The sequence below is a fragment of the Macaca nemestrina genome, chromosome 3 (assembly GCF_043159975.1).
Source record: "Macaca nemestrina isolate mMacNem1 chromosome 3, mMacNem.hap1, whole genome shotgun sequence".
Classification (NCBI taxonomy): Eukaryota; Metazoa; Chordata; class Mammalia; order Primates; family Cercopithecidae; genus Macaca; species Macaca nemestrina.
In genome coordinates, this window is record NC_092127.1 from 189,445,766 (window position 1) to 189,466,005 (window position 20,240).

Consider the following 20,240-nt stretch of genomic DNA (forward strand, 5'->3'; position numbering starts at 1 on the left):
AGTGCATTCTTGCTCTGTTAGTTCTCAGAAGAGCTGGTTGTTAAAGAGCCTAGCGCCTCTGCCTTCTTCCTCTGTCTTCCTCACTTGCTATATGATCTCCGCACACACCAGCTCTCCTGCGCCTTCTGCCATGCTGGAAGCAGCCTGAGGCCCTCAGCAGAAGCAGATGCTGGCACCATGCTTCTTGTACAGCCTGCAGAGCCGTGAGCCAAGTAAACCTCTTTTGTTTAATTACCCAGCCTCAGGTATTCCTTTATAGCAATGTAAATGGACAAAAACAGACACTAATCCATGCTACAGCTCTATAATGTAACAATATGCAGATATTTAAAAACGGCATCTGTGAGGTTGTTACTGATGTTGGAAAGCATCTATGCTGTTGGTACCAAATGAAGTCACCTATCAACCTGCCTTGAGGCTGGCTGAGAGCAGTGGTGCTGTGGGCCTCAGGAGGACTAAGAGTGAAACTGAGAGAACAAGGGTGGGGAGTGGCCCTTCCAGGAGGCTTTTAACTTCATTGTTATTCTTGTTCTAAGAACAATGGGGAGGAGGATTTTCTGTCCATGTTTAATTGCAACTGAGCAACGTTTAATTGCATAACTTCAGAGAAGAGGTCCAGTTTGCAAACGCCTTGAGAGCGTGTGTCTTGTTGGCAACCAGACAGCTTTTCCCAGGACTGACGCCAATCCCTGTTTTGCTGATTGAGCATCACATGACTATTAGCATTCTATTTAGGTTCCATTTTGTACAAAAATATTAAACACTGGAAGCTCTTCCATGAAAGTCTTATGGAGAGTGAGATGAATGGGGAGGCTTCCCTGATTCATGCCCCCTCTGCCTGATCACTGAATCAGACACTTCCTGAATGGATGAGAGGTTCTGCCACCACACAACCTAAATTGATACTTCATCCTCTCTCTCTCTTTGCCCCTTCCACTCTCTCTTTTGCTAAGTATATCGCCTTTCCTGACCAGGAGTTAGCAAGCTGGTCCATTGACTAAATCCAGCCCACCGTCTGTTTCTGTACAGTCCATGACCTGAGAAGAGTTTGTACATTTTCAAATGGCTATTGAATATAACATCCTAGATGTTGACATCCTAGATGTTGCCTCTTAGCTTGCAAAGCCTAAAGTATTTGCTATCTGGCCCTCTAAGAAAAAAAATCACCATAGGCTTAGTACCTAGCACAGTGTGGAACCCATGCAACGCCTCAAAGAGTTTGCAGGACAAAATTCCAATTTAACTTTCTCAACGTGTGCGTGCCTGCCCTCATGTGGCCATCTGTCGAAATTGCAGACACACTGCCCTGGGGCCTTAAGAAAGTCAGGAGGGATCAAGTAGGTATCTAATTTTGTTCCCACACATTTGTTGAGCACCAAGTCCTGGTATTTTGATACTGAATTTCTTGGGTCTTCAGTTTCCTCTTTAAATAAATAGATATAATGTCACTCTATGGAGTAGTGAGGATAAAATAAGATCACGGGTTATGAAAGTACAAAACCACAGTGGGCAAACAGGCTAAAGACGTGTGCAGACCACACGCCCTGCAAATGGCAGCTACTCCCATCTCTTGCTCATCCCCACCAGTTCATGTTTACCTTCATGAGGAAGAGTGAAAATGTTCCCAGTGTGTGTAAGGATGAGTACTGGGACAATTTTGGTGCCACTCTTTGTAAACCCAGGTCAGGTACCACCATGTTGCCCCCCTAACATGGACCCCCCTCTGCTTGGTGACCATACCAGCCCACTCTGCCCCACTAGTGAGAACAGGCTCGGGCAGGGCATACTGCCTTCCCTGCTGCTTCATCTAGTGTCCAAGGCCACGTGTCCATTTCCTCAGGAGCAGCAGGAAGGACTTGGCCTGAACCGCTGCACGTGTGGGGAGCCTGGGCCGCCACTCATTCCTACCTGATAAGCTGAAGTTGGACTGGTGGAGGTTTCTGATGGGCGGGGGCTGGTGTTTGGAAGGCGAAGATTTGGCTGAAGGAGCGGGAGTTGCATATTTGGGTGTAGCTGGCACCTCGTACACAGGACCGTCATACATGCCCCTGGAAACCCCTTGCAATCCGAAAACCTAAACAGAGGACGGGAGAGTGTGATTGATCGACACTGTGCACCTGTGCCTTTCTGGGCAGACAAAGCAGAGCCCTGCGGGTGAGAGAGAAACCTGAGGTCACTTCGAATGTGCATGCACACATACACAACACACGCACGTATGACATGTGCACATCACACATATGCACCCACACTCACACAGGCGTTCATACACACAAGCATGCATACATACACATATACATACCCACATGCATACACATACGTAGAAGCACACACCACATGCACTCACATATATGCAGTCATGCACATATATACACATGCACATGCAGTAAATATGCCTACACAGTAGCATACACACGTGAACATGCACACACTCTGAAACACATATACAGATATTCACACTCAAAGGCATACACTCACATATGTATACACATGCATACATGCCCACACACATACACACTCAGATATACACACCCGTATATACACTTATATACACATTCATACACATACACACAAAGCTTCATGCAGGAGGACCCCAAATGCCTTCCAAGAAGAAATCGCTTTCCCTGACACTACCGCCTACCCACCCCCCGAAAGGACCTCTGAATCCCAGACACGCAGCAGCAAAGGCCCCATCTTCATGTACGTTCTTGCAGAAGTCAATGGCAAGGCAAAGATTCAGGGGGCAGGTAGTTTGTTGGAAGATGGTTCCAGAAAGGGGGAAGAAGTGGGGAGGTGAGACAGGGAGGGAGAAAACTCAGTACAGAGGGACAAGGAGTGGGCCAGGTCTGTGGGGGGCAGGGCTGGGGACGCTGTGGGGAGCACACCTCCGCACCAGCCTGCAGGAGGATGGGGAAGGAGGACAACAGAACCACAGCCCCAGCCCCACTGGGAAAGGGCTATGGGGGCGGAGACCATGAAAGCAGCAGGGCTTCCAGGCAGGAGGCTGTCAGCCCGCTAGGAACTGCCGATAGCAGCCCAGGTGACCTCAAGGGTGGCCAAGGTTGAGAGGGCACCTGCTCCAGGCACTGGAGAACAGCATGTGTTCAGGGACCTGCCCAGGGTCCCAGCATGGGTCAGTGGCAGCGCCCTACCCCAACACGGGGCTTCACCCTCTACAGCAGGTGACAGTGTCCTGACCCCAGCCCCGGCTCCCTCCTTCTCCATAGCAGGTGACAGCACACTGATCCCCAACTCTGGGTTCCTGCCTCCCCATAGGAGGAAGCCTCAATTTTAGCACTAAGTTCAAAGACCCACCACCTGCCTATCACGTTGACGGCCCTCCCCTCTGTCCCTGGAGCCCTGCTCCCTGACTCCCTGGGCCTCATTGTATCCTGTCCGCTTTTCTCTGTGGCTTTTGCGTTGCTTCCTGGGTGAGGCCCTTCATCACTCCCTGAAGCTCAGGTGGCCAGAGGCAGGCTCTGGTGCAGGTCTCTCCCTCACCTGGCCTAGCTCCTGCAGGCGTGAAGGAATCCCCGTGCGATGGGACCCCTGGTCCTACTGCTCCTGCAAACTGCTGTCTTGGCGTTTGGGGTCACATATCTGCTCTCACGGAAGCGGACAGTTAACCGCAGGCCTCAGATTCAGACCAAGAAGGAAATGAAGCCCGCCAAGGGCTGTTTCTGCCTCTTCGGTGGGTGTCCCAGCCAGGGATTTCCAGGAGTCCCCCTGTCCACAAGTGGCCTGTCGCCTGTGCTTGGCCTTGTCCCGGATCTGACTTGTTTCTGCCCCATCCCTTGTTCCCCCATCCGGTGCGAAGCATCTGTGCAATCTGGTGTCTTTGACTTGGGTGCTACACCTTATGGAAGCTGGGGAGGGACCAAAACCAGACACAGAGCCTCGCAGTTGGGGCTGGAGCCTGGGAATGCAGGAAGGCCTCTGGACTTTTCCATCTCAATTGGTGCCACTTATGAAGCACACAAAGAGCAGGACCACACACGTACACACATGCCCACACACACATGTACACACATGCCCACACACACACGTACACACATGCCCACACACACACAGCCCCCCCATACTCGCATATACACACACGCACACACACTCCAACACATGCACACACATCCCCATATGCCTGCATACACACGTGCACACATAACGCACACATAATGCACACATACATGCACATGCACGCGCGCACACACACACATTAAGCTGGCCTTTCTGGCAAACATCAGCTGTCTCATGGGGAAAGCAGGTGCCATGGGGATGGGAGGGCCTGGCTAGGGAAGATGTTGGCTACGGGTGGGAGTCTATCTCAGCTGTAAGAAAATTCCCTCCTCTGAGTTGCTCTGAAGTTAGGAATAGAGACTGCTCCTTCCCTTTCATAGATGTCCTGAGGTCAGCGCTAAGGCTGTTCAAGGAAGATAAGGAATGACAGGGCAGAAATGTCAAGGGAGGAAGGACGGGAAGAAAGGGCAGATCTGAAGGGAGCCCTGCCTGCAAGACGCCAGGGATAACGCCTTGCTCCAAAGGGCCAGACCCGAGGGTTTCTGGGCTGTGACTCTGGCTAAGTCCTTCCTGGCTCTGGGTTGCAAAAGAAGGATCACAGCACCTCCAGTGGGTGGGCAGGATTGCTTAAGATGACGCAGGACAGCGCCCAGAGTAACTTGGTAAGCATCCCTCCTATGATCCACCCACCCTCAAGGGTGCACACCCCTCTACAGTTTACAAAGCCCTGGAACTTGCGTGTCCTCATTTGATGCTCACTCCTGTCCTCAGACAGGAGCCCAGGCCAGCGTCTCAACCCACTTAACAGACAAGGAAAGGGAGGTTCCCAGAGTGATGACATTATTAACTCTGCACATGTCAGATCTCAATTCCCCAAGAGACACTGTCGGCTCTGGTCCCACAGGTGGGCCCGCTCCCCTGCAGACACACTGACCTTATTCCTGATTTTGACGCGCTGGTAGAGGTGCTCCGGGAATGGCTTCCGCGGAATGAAGCGGCCCATGCCCTTGTTAACGTTGATGTTTCCATCTTCAAAGACGATCTTGCCCTGGCTGATGACCACTAGTGGCGAGCCGTGGCACTCCATGCCCTCGAAGATGTTGTACTCCACTGCCTGCACCAACAGCCTCAGCGTTACTTCCCAGGGTTTGCTCTGCTCCAACCGAGCTGTTCATAACAGCGATTTTGCCTAACATTATATCATAAGCGTGTTCCAGTGTTTTTTTTTTCCTCTCTAAAAACACCTTTTATTGACTGTCTAATATTCCACTGTATGGTCCACAATGTATGTAACCAACAGCTCACTGTTGGGCATGTAGGCTGCTGGTAGCGTTCTATAATCAAATCAATATTGTTCTGGGGCATCACGAACAGGAAGGGGGTCCCCCTGGGGTTATGCAGTGTGGCTGCTTTGACTATACTGGACATAAAAATAAATACAATGTTCTTTGTTTTATTTAAAATGTCTCTTTAAATAAAATATTTTTTTCTCTAGGATAGGTTTCTAAAATCAAATGACTGGGTGAAATAATATGAGCTGTTTTAAAGCATGTGTTCCCTATGGGCAAATTATTTTCCCAAGGGATGAAACTAACTGACACTGTATCAGCAATAAGGGAACATTTTGGCCAGGCGCAGTGGCTCAAGCCTGTAATCCCAGCACTTTGGGAGGCCGAGACGGGCGGATCATGAGGTCAGGAGATCGAGACCATCCTGGCTAACACAGTGAAACCCTGTCTCTACTAAAAATACAAAAAACTAGCCAGGCGAGGTGGTGGGCGCCTGTAGTCCCAGCTACTCGGGAGGCTGAGGCAGGAGAATGGCGTGAACCCGGGAGGCGGAGCTTGCAGTGAGCTGAGATCTGGCCACTGCACTCCAGCCTGGGCGACAGAGCAAGACTCCGTGTCAAAAAAAAGAAAAAAAAAAAAATAAGGGAACATTTCATGTTAGCGCCCTCTAGCATTGGATAATGCCATTTTTTTCCTTCTCTGCTAATTTGAAAGACAAAATAACATTTCCTTTAAAACATACATTTGACCATGCACAGTGGCTCATGCCTCTAATCCTAGCTACTCAGGAAGCTGAGGCATGAGAACTGCTTGAACCTGGGAGGCGGAGGTAGTGAACCAAGATCACGCCACTGCACTCCAGCCTGGGGGATAGCGTGAGACTCTGCTTCCAGAAAACAACAACAACAAAAAATAAAACCCATATGTTCCTTCCATCACACTTCAAGTGAATACTTGAACTTGTGTGTCAACTGTCACCAGCCAACTGCTTTTATTTATTATTTTAAAAGTAGGTCACATATATGGTTGAAAAAAAAATCAAATAGTAAAAAAGATATTTGATAGAAAGGTAAATCTGTCTTCTACTTGAGTATGAGACATATGCCTTGAAGAGTTTCTTCTGTATCTCTAGGTATGTCCAAGGCATGAATAATTGTCTGACATACACATCTCTACACAGACATTTCTCACCATATTTTTCCTTACTTCAGCAATTGTTCCATATCAGCACACATACAAAACACTTTTACATTGCTATACCGTATTTCATCAGGAAGATGTACGACCATTTATATGCCCAGTTCCCAAGGATAAACAGTTGGGTCATTGCCATGCCTTTGCTAAAAATAATGCTGAAACAGACTTTGCATCCACAATCTGCACACATGAGTATGTTTTGAGATGTGGAGTCTGGGGCCAAAGAGTAAATGGATTTTCGCCTTTGATAGAGTTGCCCTCCAAAAAAAGACAACACTAGTTTCCATTTCCAACAAAACTCTGTGAGCCTACCTGACAGCCTTTGGTAAACAGTATCTTTGTATATTAAACTCCTGACCTCAGTTGCTGGCACAGGTGAAAAATACTATCTCTAGGTTGTTATTTGCATTTGTGACTGAGACTGGGTCTCTTTTTAAATCAATACATGCAGTTTCTATATTTTTTACTGTGTCACTCCGTTTTGCACATTGTTCTACTTCTCAGGGTCTTGCCACTCTTACTGATTTCTAAAAGTACACACTCAATGTTAAAGAATTTATCCTTTGTTATGTGTGTTGCAAATATTTCCTCCCTCCCTGGTCCTCTGTGTCTGGAACTCATATGAAGTAATTGTTTTTGCCACACAGATTATTTTGTATATTTTTTATGTAGTCAATGGTCAAACGGACCATTCTTTTCCTTTACCATTTCTAAGTTTTGTGTCTTGCTTAGCAAGATCCTTTCCCCTTCAAAATTATCATTTTTTTTAAAAATGTGTGTTTTATTCTAATCCTTTCATAGTTTAATTTTATCTTGATCTTTGATCCATGGTTTGATTTCTTTGGTAGTAAATAGCAGGGCAGAGAGATGTTAAGCATCATGGGCCAGGTGTTCTAACACATTTGGATGAGTAACTATCGTTTCCCAATTCTAATTGTCTCCTTTATTGTAAGCCAAATTCTCATAGGCAGTCAGTCTATTCCTTGGCTCTCTTTTCTTGTACTCATGCCAAACTGTTTGGTTTATTGCAGCTTTATGACATGTTTTAATAACTAGGATGACTGACACTCCCGGCCCAGTCTTCCCTTTTTTCAGAACTATTTCAGCTACTCTCACATTTCCCATCTGGGAACTCTGCTTTCCTAGCTAAATAATTAAATTTTCTGATGGGATCACATCAAATTTATAGATTAGATTAGAAAGAACTGATATGTTCACTATATTGAATCTTCTCAGTGTAAAGGTCCTTGAATTTATGTAAGTCTTTAGTTTTTTATTTTTTTTGGTTTGTTTGTTTGTTTTGAGACAGGGTCTCACTCCGCAGTGCAGTGACACAATCATGGCTCACAACAGCCTCCAAGTCCTGGGCTCAAGCAATCCTCCTGCCTCAGCCTCCCAAGTAGCTAGGACTACAGGCATGCACCACCATGCCTGCTTAATTTTTTTTATTTTTTTGTACAGGCAGGGTCTCATTATGTCACCCAGTTTGGTTTCCAACTCCTAGCCTCAAGTTCCCCCACCTGAGCCTCCCAAAGTGCTGGGTTTACAGGCATGAACCACTATGCCAGACCAAGTCTTTAGTGTTTATTGCTATTATAGGATTTTGATTTCCATTCTATTTTCCAAAGTGATTTTTTGATTCTTCCACAGAAAAACTATCAATTCTTTATATTGGTTTGTAATCTGATGGTGTTTGATGATTTTTAGGTGCATTCTGGGGGGTTCCAGGCAATCACGTCTCCTACACACAGCTGTTGACACTGTGCCGGCCTCACAGGACCCAGGCAGACAGTGCATTTCCAGCATCAGCATTTGCTAACCTAATTCTCCCTCACCCTAAAGGGGCTCCACTATGGAGTGATTCATAACTGTGCCGAGGGAAACGTGAATTGTGAATACGGAGAGGTGGTGCAAGGAACCAGTCACCCATCTCCCAGCTGAAACTGGCCAGCCCTTGGGGATCTGGGCTGCTGTCCCTACGCTTGGGTGAGGAACATGCTTTGCTGTGGTGAGAGTCTCAAGCTGCGAGATGTGAGGAGGCCCCGGTCCTATCACAAATGCCACACCCTGCATTTCACAACACCACCAAATTTTAAATGTCAATTCCTTCTTTTCTTAAAGGTAATATACAAACAATGTAAAAATTGAAACAACACAAAACACCGTGATTAAAAAACCTCTTGTCTCTCCCATCCATGAGCCCCTGTTCCCTGGTTCCCTCCAGGAAGGACTGGTTTCTTTTACACCCTTTGAAAAGCAGCCAGTCAGCTGATGTGTGCATAAACAAAACGTGGTTCCTCCCTACAAGGGGATATTAGTCAGCCATCAAAGGAACATGGTACCCATCCATGATATAGCATGGATGATCCTCAAAAAAATGATGCTAAGTAGAAGAAGCCAGACATAAAAGGCCACATACTGGATGATTTCATTTCTATGAAATGTCCAGAATAGGCAAATCCACAGAAACAGAAAGCAGGTTACTGGTTGCTAGGGAATGGGGGAGGGAGAGGGGGACTGATTGTTCATGGGCACAGGGTTTTGTTTTTTTGGAGGTGATGAAAACCTTCTGGAATTAGTGATGATTGTACAACCTTCTCAATGTACGAAAAGCCACTAAATTGTACACTTGAAAATGGTGACATTTATGGTACGTGAATTATATCTTGATAAGAAAGTTTAAAACATCCAGATAGTCTATGATATACAAATATGTATGCACACCTATGACGTGGCACTTTGACGTGAATGTTTTCCACAACAATAGGAAAGAATAAAAGGTGTGTTTTATAGAAAAGTAGATCTAAAATCTAATCACTGGTCAGTATTCAAGAAATGATCTCTCTTCATTGTTAAAAGTAATTTTTAAAAAACATATAAAAACAAAACTAACCTCTCACAACATTTCTCAATCCATGTTCTGAAAAAAATTGCAATTATGTGCATGGCATTGCTTTGGACAAAGAAAATGAAACAGACAAAATCCTTTGGTCAAACCACTTCATGGTATCCTCAGTTGCCCTCTTGTTGCTCTGAAAATAATTCAAATCTTGCCTCACGCAGAGAAGAGATGCTTCCCCGAGTTTAACCTGAAGACAATTACCTCCCAGATGGGTACCCTGGGTATATTACATATTGTTATGGGTTGAATCGTGCTCCCAAAAAAAGATATGTTGAAGTCCTAACCCCCATGACCTCAGAATATGACCTTATTTGGAAACAGAGATTTTGCAGGTGTAATTAGTTAAGATGAGGTCACACTGGGGTGTGGTGGGCCCAACATCCAATGACTGGCATCCACAAAAGGAGAAGACACAGCAGAGAAGGCCAGGCAATGACAGAGGCAAAGATGTAAGGGATGCCTTACACGCTGTGGAACCAAGTACTGCGGGGGACGTCAGACACTAAGAGTGGCCTGGAAGGGATCTGTTCCCAGAGCCTTCAGAGAGAGCACACCTTGCCAACACCTTGGTTTCACCTTCTACCCTCCATAACTTTAAGAGACAAAATTTCTTTTGTTTAAACCACCCAGCCTGTGGCACTTTGTAACAGCATCCAGAGGAAACTTAACGCACATGTCCTCTGTCCATTTTCTCATTTATCAATAACAACATACCTAACTTAGAAGATCCTGAGGATTAAATGAGATGACGCATGGAGAATGCTAAGCACGTAGTAACTACAAAACAGTCTTTGGCTGGATTGTGATGATAATCCAGGAGTGCCCACTCCTAAGCATGGAATCTGGTGTGGCCCCTGATCCCACATTGAAATAGTGAGACAATCCCAGCTCAGTCTACTTCCTTCTGGGTCCTCTTCTGCTGACCTTTGACTGGCTAACTCAGACATTCACGTTCCTTTCTAGATGAGGATCACCTTACGAAGCAAGGAGCAGCTCCCACAGCCAGCTGGCAGTGGGAGTGCACACCCTCTGCTATGGTTGGAATATCCCCTCAAAATTCAACTGGACATTTAATTGCCATTGCAATATTACTAAAATGTGAGATCATTAAGAGCTGATTAGGTCATGAAGGCTCTGCCCTCATTAATGGGTTAATGCTATTATCACAGGAGTGAGTTAGTTATTGTGAGACTGGGCTTGTTATAAAAGTGAATTCAGCGTCCTCTTGATATTTCTTTCACACTTGTCCTCTCTTGTCCTTCTGCCCTCCGCCATGGGATAACTCAGCAAGAAGACCTTTGCCAGATGCCGGCATTTTAATATTGAAATTCCCAGCCTCCAGAACCATGAGTCAAATAAATTTATTTTCTTTATAAATTACCCAGTCTGTGGTATCTATTACAGTAGCACAAAATGGACCAAGACACCCTGTCACTGACAAGACCCTCTCAGATGTTCTCCCATTGCTTCTCCTATGTGCACAGACCCCAAGCAGTGTGTACACACATGAAATAATTCATAATAATAAATAGTAGAATTGCATGCCCTGCTGGACTGTACATGTGAGTGGCAGAAACCTTTCTCCATGAGAAGATGATCTCAGGCACCCTGTTCCCCGGAGATGGGGACTGTGAGAAGCAAGTGTTACCAGGGAGCATTGTGTATTGTAAGAATGACCTGGATTGGTGAGCTGGACAAGGTCAGTGAGCAGCTAAGACCTCTGCTTCTGTAGGCCGTGTCTCTTGCAGCCAAGTGGATACTCCAGGGCCATGCCCATGAGCTGCTACAAGTGTTTCCTATGGCTTTCTTATGAAACTTCCTTGTGCCTGGCGTCCTGTCCCCATATCTGTGGTCTCCTTCTCCAGTATGTGAGCCCAGGGACTATGGGAACACCCACTGCAGCTCCATCACGGTGTGCATATGCCCTGCTTCTGGCCTGTGTGCTTGCACAGACTCCAGTGAGCCAGGGACCACTGTGGCCTCTTGGGTCTGTGCGTGTAATTGTTAATCCAGACCCAAGGCCACTGCTGGCCATGCACAAGGTGTTAAAGCAAGCCCTTCAGGGAGGCACAGGTCTCTTCTGCCATCTCTGCACGCGCCCTTTCTGTGCATGCATCTTTGGTAGGTTGCTGGATGAGTGGAGAAATCAAAAGCATATAAGATACAAAGCAGAAATGGCCCATAATGATAGGCATGGAATGTGAAAAAGTATGCACTTTAGGGCCAACCTTTTCCTGTCTATGAGCAGCCAGCCACAAAACTGAGTGGGAGTTTTCTAATATACCAAATAAAATCCTTTCTAGCTTGATAATTAAATGGAGAACCTTAGACCTAATACTTTCCCTCGCTGAGCCCTGAAGCTTACACATTAGAAGCAGTATCAGATGGCTGGCAACGCGTGCATCCACGGGCAGGACAGAGAGAGGCAGAGAGAGAAGGAGAAGCAGCTTAACTGAGCCTGCTCAAATCCCTCCTCCCAGTCTCTCCAGTCAGGCTATGTATCAGATCACATTCTAGGTGGAAAATTCATAAATCATTTTAATTAGTCTTTTAAAATGGTTACAGTGAAGAATCACTTATCTCAGCAGCACAAATAGGCCAGGACTTACCGACTTGTGACTTTTGGCTGTTATGGTCTTCACCTTGTCGGGGTCCCAGATGACCACGTCAGCGTCCGAGCCCACAGCAATCCGCCCTTTCCTTGGGTACAGGTTAAAGATCTTGGCTGCATTGGTGCTGGTGACAGCAACAAACTGGTTCTCATCCATTTTGCCAGTAGCCTAAAGGCAAGACCCACAGATGAGAAGAGCATCTCATAATGGGGCCAGGAGGAGGGGTGGCTGGGCACAAATGGAAGCCTGCCAGCTGGAGTCCTTGCAAGGCTTGGAATTCTCTCCTCTCCCAGCTAAAAACGTGCCATCGTCAAGAACCCCAAAGGGCCCAGCCTCATCAGAGAGGACATTTAATTAACCGCACAGAGGTATGTTGACACAAGAGCCACGATGACATCTTGTCCATGTCACCAGGCCCAAGTTTAACAGAAGATAAAAATCTTTGGTTTCAGGTCAGTGATCAGAGTGAAACCCAGCTCTTCCTCTGCAGCTCTTCTTCTCTCTACCCACTCCACACCCCAACTCCTAACACGTGTGCCCGTGCATACACACAGAGTTACAGAGCCATTTTTTTTTTTTTTTTTTTTTTTTTTGAGACGAGTCTCGCTCTGTCGCCCAGGCTGGAGTGCGGTGGCCGGATCTCAGCTCACTGCAAGCTCCGCCTCCCGGGTTTATGCCATTCTCCTGCCTCAGCCTCCCGAGTAGCTGGGACTACAGGCGCCCGCCACCTCGCCCGGCTAGTTTTTGTATTTTTTTTAGTGGAGACGGGGGTTTCACCGTGTTAGCCAGGATGGTCTCGATCTCCTGACCTCGTGATCCACCCGTCTCGGCCTCCCAAAGTGCTGGGATTACAGGCTTGAGCCACCGCGCCCGGCCCAGAGCCATTTTCACATGAACTAAGACGTGGTTGGGAAACAAAACAAAACAAAACATTTTTCAATCTTAAGATATAAAGGACAAGGGTGACATCCGCGAATGCAGAGGCCTCTCCTGGACTTGAGCTACTTTCTCACAAGTTACGCGTTCCCTCCTGCGCCCTCCTAGTATATCTGCTTCTGCCTCCATGTAAGAAGGGAACTTTTAAGAACCCAGCGTGCGTAATGCATTGGCTTTCACAGGGCAGGTAGGGTGTTTCTTGAACGCTCCTGAGAACAGATCCAGCCTTACCACCGCCTTGTCCCAGACGACGGTCATCCGCTCCTCTATCCCGTTGACACCCTCGGGGATCAGGGTGAAGTTGTCCTTGCCCACCGCCTTCTGGGCAGTGCTGTAGGGACAGTGGCCGCTGCCTGTGACCTGCAAGTCCCCACTGGCAAGGACAAAACAAGGTGGAGTTCAGACCTTAGTTCATTTTGAAGGCAAATCCCGACTTCAGACAGGTACATGCAGTGCAGCCAGTGAATGAACGAATAGATAAGGAAGCCAGTGGGTAACAGAGAAACTCTCCAGCGTGTGCCTGCACGCCTCACAAGTCCCAGGGATATCACTGGCCCCATGCTCTGCATGTTACAAAGCGAGAAATGTGTGCTGACATTTGTCTTCTTGACACAAGGCAGTTGGCACAAGGGCTGGCCAGTGTGTTTGTGCTGTGCTTGCAGAACAAACACTATTCACTGGTTATAGCAAAGTGGCACAAGTTCACTGGGATTTACCCTTTCATCCCCTGGTGTTTCAAAAACTGTTTCAAAAACATATACTCTTTGATACATCAGGTGCCCTGAGCTGAACACCTAAGACAGTAAAATGAATGGAAGAGGCCGAGTGTGTTGGCTCACACCTGTAATCCCAGCACTTTGGGAGACCATGGCAGGTGGATCACCTGAGGTCAGGAGTTTGAGACCAGCCTGACCAACACAGCAAAACCTTGTCTCTACTAAAAAACAAACCAAAAAAAAAAAAAAAAATTAGCCAGGCATGGTGGTGGGCCCTTGTAATCCCAGCTACTCAAGAGGCTAAGGCAGGAGAATTGCTTGAACCCAGGAGGTGGAGGTTGCAGTGAGCCAAGATTGCGCCATTGCACTCCAGCCTGGGCGACAAGAGCAAAACTCAGTCTCAAAAAATAAAATAAAATAAAATAAAATAAAATAAAATAAAATATAAAAACGAATGGACCATTATTTGTGGTTCTAAATGAAGGGTGAAGAGGGTGAGGCTGTCCTCCAATCCAGAGGCCCAGGAAATGTTAGCCATTACCTAAATGCAGAGGAATATATTTAGAAGTTATCTTCACTCATTTATTCAACAAAGCTGTGTTGCGTGCTTCCTAAGTGCCTGGTACAATTTAAGGCATAGGGAGTGCATCTAAGAACAGAAAGAGAGAGCTTCTGCATGTGTCAGCTCTACTGAGGGACGGAGGAGACTGGCAATAAGCAGAGGCAAATGGGGCACATGGGCGCTGTCAGAGCGAGTGTCAGGGATTCAACTAAAGCAGGTGGGGTGAGGCGTGCTGGGGACAGGCTGGGGATGCTGTTATCAGGAGGATAATCAGAAAATTACATCACTGAGAAGGAGCCTTCCAGCAAAGATCTGAAGGAAGTCATAGAGCAAACCATGTGGTGTCTAAGAAAGAGAGAACTAGCCAGGGGTTCCCATGAGTGGAAAGGCCCTGAGGCAGGGTCCTGCCTGGGGTTCAGGGTCAGCATGAAGCCGGGACTGGACCAAGGGAGCCAAGGGCAGAGGAGGCCCAGGGAGGGAGGTTGGTCAGGGCATGTGCACCGGATTGAGTTCTGCCTTGTGGGACGTTGTGGGGACTTGGGTTTCACCGGGAGAGGACTTACTGGTTCCGAGCAGAGGGGTGTTTGATCTAACCTAGGTTCTAAATGTCTGAGAGCAGACTGTGAGGGGTAGCGGGCGGGTGGGCCTGCGTGGAAACAGAAAGGCTTAGTAGGAAGCCAGGGAGGATGGTGGCCTGAGCCAGGATGGCCACAGCAGACAGGTGAGGCATTGTCAGACTCCAGGGCCTCTGGTCCGTGTTCCTGGCATTTCCTGAGATGGGCAAGACTGCGGGGGTAGCAGCTTTACGGGGGAAGGTCTGCAGTTCTCTGTAAACGTGAGCTGCCCACCAGACATCGGACTGCAGATGTTGAGTAAGTCCTTGGCTATGCCAGTCAAGGGTTTCTGTATCATCAGGGGGACAGTGATTTCCACGTGGGTGCACACCGCTGCCCCCTCCTCCAAGGTTCCTTCTGCCAAGAAGCCCCGTCTTATCCTCCCCTATTGGGCAAACTCTTACGCATCCCCGAGCCTTAGTCTCGATGCCACCTCCTCCAGAAAGCCTTCTGCAAACCTCCCGGTGGGTTCTAAGCATGCCTCTCTGCTTCCAGAGCGGCCTGGACACTTAGGCTTGCTGTGTGGCCTTGCTATTGCTAAGTGCTCGTCCCTGGTGGTGGCTAACAGAAGGGAAGGGGCTGCGGGTGCTGGGCTGCACGGTGTGCGTGCACCACAGCAGGTGCGCAGCAGAGGCAGCAGCGGCCACTTCTGGAGCCCTCGGTTCCAGGTCGTTTTCCTGCACTGTCTCATAGGCAGCTCTGCCACAGGTACTGTCTGCTCCTGCTTTGAGTAAAATGAGGGGGACCAAGAGGTGTTACGGGTGATGTCCCAGGTCCAGGGTGACACAGCATCGTCTCCATCCCTAATCCTGAGTGCTTCCCAATACACCATGGTGCCTGCCACAGAGCAGGTGCTTAACAGTAGCTTGGCTCAACAGGAGGAGGTCAATAGATGTGAATGGAACAGTCACTGGACGCCACAGATCTTCAGGTCCCTGAAGGCCTGTTGTAAGCCACACAAGCGCTGTCCTTTCAGAGCACGGGGCAGAGCCTCCTCTATAATCATGAGTCCAAACCAGCCTGCGGATTCCCACCATTAACTCTCTGCCTCCAAAGGCCCCAGCTGCCTCCCCCAGCCCCACATTCTCACAGGTCTCACCAGGCCAGCAGGGAGGTCAAGTAGTCCGGCGTGGTGGGGTCCGGGCTCAGGGGAGGGGAGGTCACAAACGCCGCAGCCTTGGCCCAGTTCTTGCTCCAGTAATGGGTGCCATCGGTCCCCAGGCTGGCGGCAATGGGCTCGCCAAACACTAGGGGCCCTTGGGAGGGGCAAACACAAACAAGCCTGGTTAAAAGCAAATACTCTCTTGAGGCAGATGTCAAAGGCACAAAATCGGAAGACTGTGGAGGGAGAACGGGGCTGGCTGAAGGCCGGAATACTGGCCGCCGTTCTCACAGGCATCACCGCCTGCACCGCAGGGACCTTGGGTGTCAGGCCCGGTTCCATCACATTGTCCACACCCCGCCAAGCGCTCCGTGGGGCGGACGGCAGCTGACTCACCCAGCAACCTTGTGGATACAGCTGTTGCTTTTAGGGTTTGGACATTATTATGTCCTTTTATAGATTCGTAAGCCAAGGCACGGAGCCACGATTTGCTGTCTCGGTTTGGGATCTGCTGGAAGCAGATCTTAGGACTCTAGTTCAAGCATCTTATTTGGGAGGTGATTCCAGGAAACACTGGCTGGGGATTGAGGAAGTGACATAAGGCAGGGAAAGCAGCCAATAAAGGAAGATTTCTCATCGAGGCACAGTGGAGGGCCTCGGCACTCAGTCCTGCTCGGGAACACGCCTCGGGGTCGTCCCACCCCAGGGGAAAGCGAGTTGGATGTGTTTCTATCAGCCCAGGGCCAGAGGGCGGCTTCCCGAGTACCAGCATCCCGAGTACCAGCTTCCCAGAAGTTCCCACTTGCCTTTCATGGAGTGGGCCAGGCGGGTTTCTTCCAGAAAAGCCTGCAGGCGGAAGCTGGGGCTCCCAGGAAAGATCTTTGCATTAGAGACCAAGGGCAAGAGATGTGGCCCAAGAGACCCTGCTGCCCTCGCCCGAGGCCACCTGCTGCCCAGCAGGAGAGGCGGCTGTGAGCTCTGCCCGGCTCTAGGGCAGCCCATCAAGCAGCGCTCTCTGCAGTGAGGCAGGTGCCCTACATCACAGCTGCCCAACCAGCACCACATGGGGCTCTTAAGCTGGTGTGGCTGGTGCCACTGAAGAACTAACTTGTTCATTTTATTTAACATTACTTAATTTAAATTTAAATAGCCATGTGGGGCTAGTGACCACCTTATGGCTTCCTGTGGCTCCAGAGCCTGCCTGCTCACCCACTCCCGGCTGGTACTGCTTCCAGATTTCCATAACCTCTCTGAGCCCGGGTCTCCTTATCTTCAAAACGGGGCTAGTTTCAGGCAAGCTGTGCTGTTCTAGCCTCTACTTGTCAGCTTGCCCTTAAAAACACCGAAACAACGTGTTTGGGGTCCACGGCTGCTCTGTCCAATAAGGCAGTCCTGAGCCGCATGTGGCCACCAATAACCTGAGGCTGTGGTTAGTCTGAACTGAGTTGTGTACATGTAAAATACACACGGAATTTTGAAGAGAGTACAGAAAACATCAAGCAAAATATTAATGATTTTTACATTGATGACATGCTGAATATTTGGATCCATTAGATTAAATATAATATATGATTAAAATCCTCTTTCAATGGAGCTGAACTTATCAAGGTGAATGTCCTAGGGTCCTAGGGTCAATGGGACCAAAGAATTCCAGCCACCATCCTTGTGTCAGGAGCATCCCCCCTTCACCTCTCCCTTCTCAGACAGAACTCTGTCTGAGTTCGGGAGGGAGTGAACTTGAACCTGCAGGACACCCCCTTCCAGGCCCCAGCTGCCCTAGAAGGCCCAGGGCTGGCTGCATACCTTTCTTCCTGGCCAGAGCGATGATGTCAGCTGCACTCTTGCTCATGACCTTGGTGATGTACACAGGGCAGTTGATCCGGCCCGCAATGGTGATGGCCCGGAACACCGCCTCGGCCTCCAGCTGAACACAGCACACACAGTGTCACAGGAGGGAAGGCTGGGGGCACAGCTACCACCCATCTCCATTTTCCTTAACTAAATGTGGTCAGAAGGGAAATCTGCTCCATCGAATGAGAAGGACATACGGAGTCCAACAGCGCTTGACAGTGCCCCTGCTTTCTGGGGCGGGGCACTGGTCTCACGCTGGGATACAGCTGCAACATCCAAGCGCTACACAACTTTATACCACTGCCTCCCGGTTCCGTCCTGACCTCACTATGGGCCAGGAACACACAGCTCGTGGCCATCCCTGGGCCATGAAGCTCATGAAGAGCACTGGGTGGGATCTCAAGCCCCTCAGGACATGGAACATGTCCACTCACGTCTGTGTCCCGTGTCCGGCAGACACCAGGCCCAGGGCACGGGCCCAGGAGACTCAGTAATGACCTGATAAGGGCAACAGAAAATGTCCTCAACTTGGTCAGGCACGGTGGCTCACACCTGTAATCCTAGCACTTTGGGAGGCCAAGACGGATGGATCACTTGAGGTCGGAAGTTTGAGACCAGACTGGCCAACATGGTGAAACCCAGTCTCTCTTCATGAGATCAGAAGATTAAGACCATCCTGGCTAACACGGTGAAACATCATCTCTACTAAAAATACAAAAAGTTAGCTGGGCGTGGTGGTGGGCACCTGTAGTCCCAGCTACTTGGGAGGCTGAGGCAGGAGAATGGTGTGAACCTGGGAGGTGGAGCTTGCAGTGAGCTGAGATCACGCCACTGCACTACAGCCTGGGCGACAGAGCAAGACTCCATCCCAAAAAAAAAAAAAAAGAAAGAAAGAAAACACACAAATTAGCCAGGTGTGGTGGCACAGGCCTGTGCCTAGTAGTTCTAGCTACTTGGGAGGCTAAGGCAGGAGAATCACTTGAACCCAAGAAGTGGAGGCTGCAGCAGTGAACTGAGATCAAGATCATACCACTGCACCCTAGTCTGGGCAACAGGGAGAGACTCCATCTCAAAAAAAAAAAAAAAAAAGAAAGAAAAGAAAAGAAAGGAAAGAAATAAAGTAAAAAGAAAGTGTCCTCAACTCAAAGGATGGCTTCCAGGGTGCCCACTCCATTCCATGCCAGATCAGCTTGCCTTCCTCCTTCCACACTCCCTGTGGGTGTGTGCACATGCACACACACCCACTCACACACTCACACACACTCTCACACACACTCGCGCACTCACACACATACACACACATGCACTCACACACATACACACACTCTCACACACTCTCACACACATACACACACTCTCACACACATACACACACTCACACACTCTCACACACATACACACACTCACACACACATACACACACTCACACACTCTCACACACATACACACACTCACACACACATACACACACTCACACACATACACACACACTCTCACACACATACACTCACACACACACACTCTCACACACATACACACACACTCTCACACACTCACACACACACTCTCACACACATACACACACACACTCTCACACACTCACACACATACACACACACTCACACACTCTCTCACACACACACACACACATACACAGAGCCACTCCAGGGGAAGTCATCCTTCTTCGAGGCTTGGGAGCAGGGCAGGCAGTGGGCGTTGTCTCCCGGGTGCTGGGCTTGGGCATGCGGCTCCACTTTCCTATCATCCACTATGCAAAGTCCTCCGTGAGAATCCGTATCCACTTGGGACACTGAAGCACCCACGGGGCCTTGGAGTGAAGTTCCAGGACCCTGGGAGAGGCAGCACCTCTTCCTGGCTTCTCCAGCCAGCAGGCCCCAGGGTTCCCGGGGAAGACAATATGGTTTGGGATGGTCTGGGAGAGGACATGGGAAGGAGCCGGGTCCTGCTGGGCTGTTCCAGCTGGAAGAGCATCAAGGTGAGTGCTCAGTGGTGAGTGTCAGAGTCATGCCTGAGTTCTGGAGTCCTTACCTCTTCAGGTCTGCTCAGGGCATGGCCCTCGGGACCCGTGATGCCCATGTCTAGGATCCGCTTTTGTTCCTACAAGACAAGAACGAATGAGTCAGTGATTAGAGGATGCCAGAGCTGGGAGAAGTGACTCCTCCAACCCCCTGGTTAGACAGAGGGGACAGCTGGGTCCCACAGAGGTGAGTGGCTTGCACCAGGTTAACAGTGTGCTGGGTGGCGGCAGTGACCTGTGTCCCCTCCACTACACACCCATCCACCTTCCCCTTTGCAGCCCTGCATGGCTCCATCTGCACCTGCTTTATATTGAATCTCCCGGGATCAATGAGAGGCAGCAGGATTATAAGACACGAGCTTCCAAGACCACCCACCACCCTCTCGATCTCGGAGTCTCCCTGCAGGGCT

The 20,240-nt window shown here is 49.0% G+C and overlaps 1 protein-coding gene across 4 annotated transcripts in view; it reads right to left on the reverse strand.

The window, feature by feature from the left end:
- The window catches only part of LOC105483917 (collapsin response mediator protein 1), a 71,864-nt gene that overhangs the window by 2,875 nt on the left and 48,749 nt on the right, over nucleotides 1-20,240 (reverse strand). For all 4 annotated transcript variants that reach the window (XM_011745006.3, XM_011745009.2, XM_071093899.1 and 1 more), the window contains exons 7-13: nucleotides 19,842-19,910; nucleotides 17,745-17,865; nucleotides 15,939-16,095; nucleotides 13,179-13,320; nucleotides 12,009-12,179; nucleotides 4,946-5,125; nucleotides 1,909-2,074 (exon numbers count right to left, since the gene is read on the reverse strand). In XM_011745006.3, coding sequence (XP_011743308.1) covers nucleotides 1,909-2,074; nucleotides 4,946-5,125; nucleotides 12,009-12,179; nucleotides 13,179-13,320; nucleotides 15,939-16,095; nucleotides 17,745-17,865; nucleotides 19,842-19,910 — 1,006 coding nt within the window. The remainder of the gene's footprint in view (nucleotides 1-1,908; nucleotides 2,075-4,945; nucleotides 5,126-12,008; nucleotides 12,180-13,178; nucleotides 13,321-15,938; nucleotides 16,096-17,744; nucleotides 17,866-19,841; nucleotides 19,911-20,240) is intronic.